The sequence below is a fragment of the Poecilia formosa genome, unplaced genomic scaffold (assembly GCF_000485575.1).
Source record: "Poecilia formosa unplaced genomic scaffold, Poecilia_formosa-5.1.2 Scaffold531, whole genome shotgun sequence".
Taxonomy (NCBI): Eukaryota; Metazoa; Chordata; class Actinopteri; order Cyprinodontiformes; family Poeciliidae; genus Poecilia; species Poecilia formosa.
Window position 1 is genome coordinate 158,994 of NW_006800470.1, and position 8,036 is coordinate 167,029.

Genomic DNA, 8,036 nt, shown 5'->3' on the forward strand with positions numbered 1-8,036 from the left:
TGGGGTCATGACCCCAGAATCAGCAGAGGGGGATTAGAGGCGACCCACCGGGTTTCAGGGAGGCTAACCTGAAACCCCTCCTTTCACCCATTTGACCCCAGCAGGTCAAAGGTTAAGTGCGTGCGGCACTATCGGCAGACTTTGATGGTCTCTAGTGGTCGGATGTTTGATGGACCATAAGGTCCACTTCCTGTAGTTTTCTCTTCAAAGGCGATTCTGATTGGACTTTATCGTCTCTTCCTGCTTTTTTCTCTTTCTGTTGATGACTCTGAATAAAAAAGGCTCAACTCCGGTGCTCTCCACTCACCCTCCCTTCCTCATTTCCTCAGTGTAATGCCCAGCACACACTACACCATCTTAGAACTGTCGACTGATTGTCGGCCCATTTCCAAAACCTGAGAGACCACAAACCAGCCGACAGAAACCCTAGGTATAACGGTTCAATCGGGTTCGATCGGGTTCAGCCGTTTGGAGTCCAACTTTATTTCCACTTTGGCTTTATGTTGTTTAGTATTAATTCAAGTACATTTTTTATTAATGGAGACTGAGAATCCATTTTATTTTTGTTTTTGGTTGTTTTGTTTAAGTGTTTGGTGTTCTTTTAAAAATAAAGTGCATCTATCTTTGGCAGGAAATCACATGTATTATTACATCATTTCCATTAAATCTGTGTAAAAAGGTCTTCAAACAATATTATCGTTTATCGCAATAATTTTTGAGACTATTAATAGCTCAGCAAAATTCGTTATTGTGACAGGCCTATTTAGCAGAGTGTAAATATTTTGGGTTTCTTGTTGGAACCAGAACCTTCCATCGGTTCTGCCACGGGTCAGCAACATTCCTGGGTTTTTCCAGCAGCTGGGAGGTTCTGGCGGTTCCGACGGGTTGCTGGGTTCAACGGAACCATCCGTGCTTCTGCCAGTGAATAGCAGCAGATCATCATGACTTTGCAGTTTCAGACATATTTCTGTGGGGTGTGGGGGGCGGTTCCAGACCGGCTCTGCGGTCCAACAGAACCACTGGCTTTATGACTGCAGCAGCAGAATTATGTAACCAGGTCTAGTTCTGGCCAATGGGGCGGGAGGCGGGTCCGGCTCTAATGAGAACCAGGTTCTGAGTGGAAGTGGTAAGTGGGCCGTCTCACACTCACTTCCCCCTCATCAGAACCAGAACCAGAGGAGCAGCCCGGGTTCTGGAGGCCTCTGCCTAACTCAGTGCTGATCGATGTCTGATGATCGTCGGCGTCAGTTTGTCCCGATCCAACATGGCCGTCTGCTCTGATCCTCTCCAGGTTTTCCCAGGATGCAACAGTCCTTCCCTGGCGTCTCTCAGCAGCGAAGTTCCAGTTCTGGCCTGCGGCGGTTTGGCCAAACGCTGGTTGGTTCCCGGCTGGAGGATGGGCTGGATCCTCATCCACGACCGGAACCGGATCTTCGGATCGGAGGTCTGACCCGCTTTCACCTTCACTTCCTTCTGAGCAATCAGCTTATCAATAAATACCTTCAGCCTGAGCTTCTATTGAGTTGATAAATTGTTTTCAGGTTTAATGTGTTGCTCTAATATTTTTATAACCAATTACCGATTACAAACTGACAATCAGATTAGAAAGGCTGACCGACCCCCACCTGCTGCTGACCCGGCTGTGTGACCTCCTCAGATCCGCCAGGGCCTGGTGAGGCTGAGCCAGCGCATCCTGGGAGCCTGCACCGTCGTCCAGGGGGCGCTAGAGAGCATCCTGAACAACACGCCACCCGGCTTCTACAGCAGCACCATCAGCTGCCTGCAGGTCAGTCTGCAGACGCGATCCTGCTGTTAACAGCATGAACATTAATTCAGATTTTATTGCAGCAGAATAATAATCCATGTTAGGATGCTGATTACCAATATTGATCGCTAATCAACGATCAGCTCTGGGTTCCTACTGATGACGATGAAGGTGGGCTCAGCCTCTGTGTTGATGCCGGTTCAAAGGTTCTGGGACTTGATGACCCCAGAACTAGGGCTGAAATGATTCCTCGAATGATTCGAGTACCTCGATTATTGAAATTCCTTAAGGAAAATTTTCCTGCCTCGAAGCTTCCTTAATTTATGTTTTATCATTTAGCGCGCCGTGTTCCGGCCGGAACATTATTTGCGTTGCGCAGAGCTCTGACTTCCGCCTCTGAGTTGTTGACGAAAGCTAAGTGTTAGCATCATAACGTCCAATCTTCAAGTTCGGCCCGCGGGGATTTTATTGATTAATGATAATTCCGGGTTTTCATCGTTTTCGGGGAACCAATAAACATCCTTAAGATGACCGGAGCGACGCCGGGAGTCCGGCAGCCTTTCTGCTCCGGAGCTGGAAGCGAACGGCGGGAAGAAGCTGAGGAGGATTTCTACAGGTAGAGACTGAACACGGCGGGCGGCTGAGCGTTGATGCGTAGCTTTACTGAAAATACCCGAAAACAAATTTCATATCATCCCGGTCGCAACAAATGGGTGGCGAAGCGCGTCGTGACGTTACATACCTGGGAGATGTTTGTGTGTGTGACGAATGCAGGAGTCAATGAACGAAGGTAAGACCGGGGGAGCAAAACGGGATATTTACGACTCCTCCGTTCGTCCCATTCAGAAACTCAAAAGCTGCTCTTACACGGTCAGCATCAGCCGCCCGCCGTGTTCAGTCTCTACCTGTAGAAATCCTCCTCAGCTTCTTCCCACCCTAACCCTGCGCAACGCAAATAATGTTCCGGCCGGAACACGGCGCGCTAAATAATAAAACATAAATTAACGAAGCTTCGAGGCAGGTATATTTTCCTCAGGGAATTTTAATAATCGAGGTACTCGAATCATTCGAGGAATCATTTCAGCCCTACTGGCATGTTCTCAGGTCTTTCCTGTTTTGAAGGCTGGCCAGAAAAACTGATGTTTTGATTTTAAAACCTCAATTTGGTCCAAAAACATCTACATAGTTTCATGCGTGCTGTTGCTGTGATGAAAGATTAAGTTAGTTTGGTCCAATCAGCCTGCAGGGCTCTACTTTAGCGTTGCCTCCACCCAAGATGGGCCAACAGCAGGCAGATGCCTCACTCTGACAGGAATGTGTTAAAGATTGGTCTGTGCTCTTCCTCCAGTCCAACGCAGAGATCTGCTTCAGCGAACTGAGCGCCGTCCCGGGCCTCAACCCCGTCATGCCGTCCGGAGCCATGTACCTGATGGTGAGTAGAGGTCAGCCTGAGGTCATCATCAGTCTGAGGGAAGAAGCACAGACTTAATGAAAATACAGAGATTTACTTCCCTTGTTTGTTCACTTCTGGATTTAACCAGAGTCATTCTGCTGGTCATGAAGCAGAAACTGCAGAAGAATCAGAGTTTGGATCAGAGACCTGACGGCATCAGCGTCATTTTAAGGCCCTTTCGGCAGAGAGAAATGGCAGGAAGTTGAAGCGGCCTCTGCTAACAGAACGCAGTGTGTTGTTGCAGGTTGGGATTGAAATGGACCATTTCCCGGAGTTTCAGAATGATGTGGACTTCACGGAGCGCCTGGTGACAGAGCAGTCCGTCTTCTGCCTGCCCGCCTCGGTGAGACAGTCATTGATAATCGCTAATATCTATAAGTGATGATGAGGACGCCAGGCAGAGCTGCTCTTCTTCTGGCTTCAGGCGTTCGAGTATCCAGACTTCTTCCGTGTCGTTCTGACGGTTCCAGAGGAGCTGATGCTGGAGGCCTGCGGCCGGATCCGCGATTTCTGCCGGGTCTGGTACCGACCGCCCAGCTGCGACGGCAACGACCTGGACCAGTGACCCGGCTGGTCCTCGTCCACATTGAGTCCTCTTTGATGCTGGGAGTTCAGGGACATCACCTAATATTTATATTTTATACAGGCAACAAATATTAAAATATTATCCTCCATTGTTTTTATATATTTATAAACTGAGTCTGGATGTGATCGATTACTGATTTAATGATCTTTTAATGAATTGTTAGTTATCTATCAATGCTAAAATAGGCGCGGCCTGGCTGGTTCTGATCCGATTCTTCAGATCTTCTGGTTCAGCATAAGTTGAACTTGCAACTGTTTCCTGTTCATCATAAAAATGATTTTCATGTTGCTGTTTGTGGTTGTCTAATAAAACTCTGTCATAGCCGCTGCTGAATGGTTTTTATTTCATCTCGACGCGTCTCCGGCCTTCGGGTCACAAGATTCAATATTCAGCAACAGGTTTTATTTATGACAATTTATAAATATATCCACTTCCATGAAGAAACGATGATTAAAATGAGAGCAGCACTGATAAAGTCTCCGTCTGAAACTTAAAATCATGAACGGAAGAACAAACCAGAGAGAGAAGGACACCTAAATGCAAGATTAACAATGAAGTAATATACTGTTCAGGATTATAACTATTATGTAATTGTGTATTCAACAGAAATATCATACTCCAATGTGGAACTGACTGCATGTTTTTTTAATTGTTTATTAACCTTTATATAACCAGGTAGAAACCTGCTGAGACCAAAGTCTCTGTTACCACGGTTACCAGGGTGAAAGGTCGTGGAAAAGATAACAGGCTGTTTACAAAGCCACTTTGGTGAATGTGATCAATAAAACCTCTACCTCCCTCTACTGGCCAACTGAAGACATTACAGCACAAACACATGCATCTGACTGCCCTTCGTGCGCGCGCGCGTTTGTGTGTGCGTTTGTTTGTAATATCTAGAAATGAATGAAAGTCAATGGAAAGTCCCCACAAAGATAGCCACACAAACGTGTGTGTGTGTGTGTCCTGCTGCAAGTTTAAAGCCAATGACCTTTGAACCCTGCCAGTACTCTTCTGTATTTGCTCATAAATAGTTGCTGGAGGAGCAAAACTTTGACCTTTGCCCTATAATGAACTTCCTGCTTGATAAAACCAGAGAGAGAGAGAGAGAGGGGGAACAAACCAGGTCAGAACCAAACAAGAACAGGCCAGAAAAGAAGAGAGGAGGAAGAAGAACCCTGCCGCAGCAACTGAAGCATGGAGCAGCAGCAGGACAGACACATTCAGCTGAATGACGGCAACCGCATGCCACTGCTGGGGCTGGGGACATGGAAGGTACACACACTGATACACACACTTGTGTCTCCAGGTTCTGGTTCTGGGTCTGCTCTGTATCAGAACCAGAACCAAACACAGAGAAGAAGCATTCAGCTTCTATGCACCACAGATCTGGAACAAACTTCCAGAAAACTGAAAAACAGCTGAAATCCTGAGATCCCGTAAACGCAGACAGAAGCTGGTTGAAGCTGATCGATAATCAGACGTGATGATAGTTATCGGCTCCAGCCTCCGTTTCTGTGATGTCAAGAAGGAAACATGTTGAAGTGTCTTCCTGCAGGAAGCGGCCGAGGTGGCAGGAAGTGGCAGCGGCGCCACAAACACCCTCAGCTTTTTTCCCATCAGTCCAGGTGTCTGAAACCTGCAGAAAGCGGCCATGTTTAATCTGCACTGCGATAGTCACTTGCTCCAGCAATGATGTCACTGAGCCGGACTGACGCCTTTGCTTGCCTCAGCCCTTCGAGCAGGCGCCCATCCAGGCCGCCGTGGAGGCCGCCATCGCTGCTGGTTACCGCCATATCGACACCGCCTTCAGCTACAGGAACGAAGTGGAGATCGGCAAAGCGCTACGCTCCAAGATGGAACAGGGTGTCATCCGGCGGGAGGATTTGTTCATCGTCAGCAAGGTGAGAGAGCCGCCGTCGCTGCCGCCATCACTGCCGCTATCACTGCCGCTATCAAACTTCCTCTGCTCTGTCCTCTAGCTGTGGTGCACGCACTTTGACCCTGAGGACATCCCCGTCTGCCTCAACCGCTCCCTGCAGGACCTGCAGCTGGACTACCTGGACCTGTACCTCATCCACTTCCCCGTCGGCTTCAAGGTCAGATCAGGAGCCAGAGGTCAGGTCAGAGGTCAGAGCGCTCTTACAGGCCGCTCAGATTCTAGCTGGAAGGTTAGCGCTTTCAGCAGCAGCGTTATCATCTGTTACCATGGTAACTGCATCACCACAGCTAACACAGAGGTCCTGAGATCAACGTGAGCATGTTAGCTTCCTCACAGACAGACTGGCAGCTCTGGAGGAGCTGCAGAGCTTCACAGCTCAGGACCAGCAGCTGCTTTATTGAAAATGTTTCCTGGTTTTGCAGAAATCGGGAGACGATCTGTTTCCACGGAAGGACGGGAAGATCGTGACGTCAGACACGGACTACGTGGACGTGTGGCGGGTGAGACCTGACGGCCATGTTTATTAAACTCTTACTGAACATTGTCTCTGTGTAACTAGATCAATAAATCAAGTGATTAAGAGTATTGATGTCTCTCTCCTGTCTCTCTCCTGTCTGTCTGCTGACTGTCTCCTGTCCCTCCAGGGACTGGAGGCGCTGCAGGCTGCCGGCAGGGTGAGGAGCATCGGCGTGTCCAACTTCAGCGTCTTGCAGCTGGAGCGCCTGCTGGCCCTCTGCAGGGTTCCTCCTGCTGTCAACCAGGTGCTGCCAGAGCCAGCCCATGTCTCCAGATTTAATCTTTTCCTTCCGCTGTATTTTCCAGCCACGATAAGGGCTGTAATCTGAAACTAACCGGTGCACCTCGGACCCGGTTCTGATCTGGTGTCTTTGGCAGGTGGAGCTCCATCCCTACATGGTCCAGAAGGATCTGATCGAGTTCTGCAGGTCCAGAAACATCGCACTGACGGCCTACAGCCCCTTCGGCTCCCCTGGAAGAACCTCAGAGATGTAAGAGCCGGTTTGTTGGATCTCCTCTGATCTGAACCTGGGGAGCAGCGGCCATCTTTATCTGTTCAGTTTTCTGACTCCTTGTATTTTATTATTTATAAAAAATGTTCCATTCTCAATATTTAGCACATCAAGTCACGAACATCATTTCCAGTACAACTAAACATGCAAACTAGGGTTGCCACCCGTTCCGTAAAATACGGGGCGTTGTTAATTGTAGCGTCCAGTATTTGTTCCGTTCTCTACAAATGTGTACGTATTGTAATAAAGAAATGGTCCCCGAGTACTTTATATAGTAGGCTGCTCCAGTCATTGTTTCACTCACGGTGTTGGTGTTGGGGATATTGTGCCCAACTGCTTTCTGGGTAACACACACTAACCGACACGCTGCCGCCGCTTTACATATATAGGGACTGGTCCCTTATTTTAATTTCTGAAAGGTGGCAACCCTAAAGCAAACATCTCAGCGAGTTGAAATCCTAGGAAATATTTTCTCTACAGTTTAGAAGAGATAAAAAATATGAATTAAAATAAAGGGAAGATGTTGCTTGTGTCGCTGAATCTAAGTGATGCTGCTGCAGCTCTGTGAGCAAATGCCTTCAGCGCAGATTTAAAAATAATCTCTAACAAAAGGGGTCATCTCTTCTCCTTCTGAATCTGCTCTGATCCCAAATAATCTTATATCTGTTCTCTAGCTTGTCTTGTTTAACAGTTAACCCGGTGTTACGTCAATCCGCGTTTCCCCATCAGATGCGGTCCTTGCCGCTCCGCCCCGCCCACGCGGCAAAATACGCGCTTGCTCGTGATGAGCACTGAGAAAGCACGCGCTTGTTCGGCGCGCTTAACTGGGGAACTACGGACACCGTGAAATTAAGAATAATAATAATAAATATATATATATGTTATACGCATTTTAATGCTCAATATTACCCATCAGATACCGTTCCCCCTGTTTTAATGTGAGGGAACGGTATCTGATGGCCATATTTCACCCATCAGGTACCGTTTCGGCTATGTTAAAGGGGGGGAACCATAGACATAATATAAGCATAGACGCTTCATGGACCGCTCCGGCGCAGGAAATACGGCGGCCATCTTGGAGCGGAAAACCCTCCTACTTTGCTCAATCAAAACAGCAGAAGATGCCTCAGCACTGAGGGATATTGTTGTTCTGATCGAAGGATTATTGATGTGAGGGCTCCACAGACAACATTTCACAAGTAACATGGACATATTATTGTGTATATATTGTGATTAGAATATTACTTTACTGTATTTATGTCCAC

The 8,036-nt window shown here is 47.8% G+C and overlaps 2 protein-coding genes across 7 annotated transcripts in view; both read left to right on the plus strand.

Moving 5' to 3' along the window:
- Nucleotides 1-4,130, plus strand: part of tat (tyrosine aminotransferase) — a 10,017-nt gene extending 5,887 nt beyond the window's left edge. For 2 of the 3 annotated variants that reach the window (XM_007540287.2, XM_016664932.1), the window contains exons 8-12: nt 1,292-1,444; nt 1,658-1,786; nt 3,114-3,197; nt 3,463-3,561; nt 3,643-4,130. In XM_007540287.2, the coding sequence (XP_007540349.1) occupies nt 1,292-1,444; nt 1,658-1,786; nt 3,114-3,197; nt 3,463-3,561; nt 3,643-3,783 (606 nt within the window). In that variant the 3' untranslated portion in view covers nt 3,784-4,130. The other variant, XM_016664933.1, reaches the window with a different exon arrangement.
- An 836-nt stretch (nt 4,131-4,966) lies between these two features.
- The window catches only part of LOC103129261 (1,5-anhydro-D-fructose reductase), a 6,885-nt gene continuing 3,815 nt past the window's right edge, over nt 4,967-8,036 (plus strand). For all 4 annotated transcript variants that reach the window (XR_001659931.1, XM_007540294.2, XM_016664939.1 and 1 more), the window contains exons 1-6: nt 4,967-5,076; nt 5,535-5,705; nt 5,784-5,900; nt 6,166-6,243; nt 6,388-6,504; nt 6,638-6,750. Coding sequence is in view for 3 of the 4 variants with exons in the window: in XM_007540294.2 (XP_007540356.1) it covers nt 4,999-5,076; nt 5,535-5,705; nt 5,784-5,900; nt 6,166-6,243; nt 6,388-6,504; nt 6,638-6,750 (674 nt within the window). In the remaining variant the exon portion in view is untranslated. The remainder of the gene's footprint in view (nt 5,077-5,534; nt 5,706-5,783; nt 5,901-6,165; nt 6,244-6,387; nt 6,505-6,637; nt 6,751-8,036) is intronic.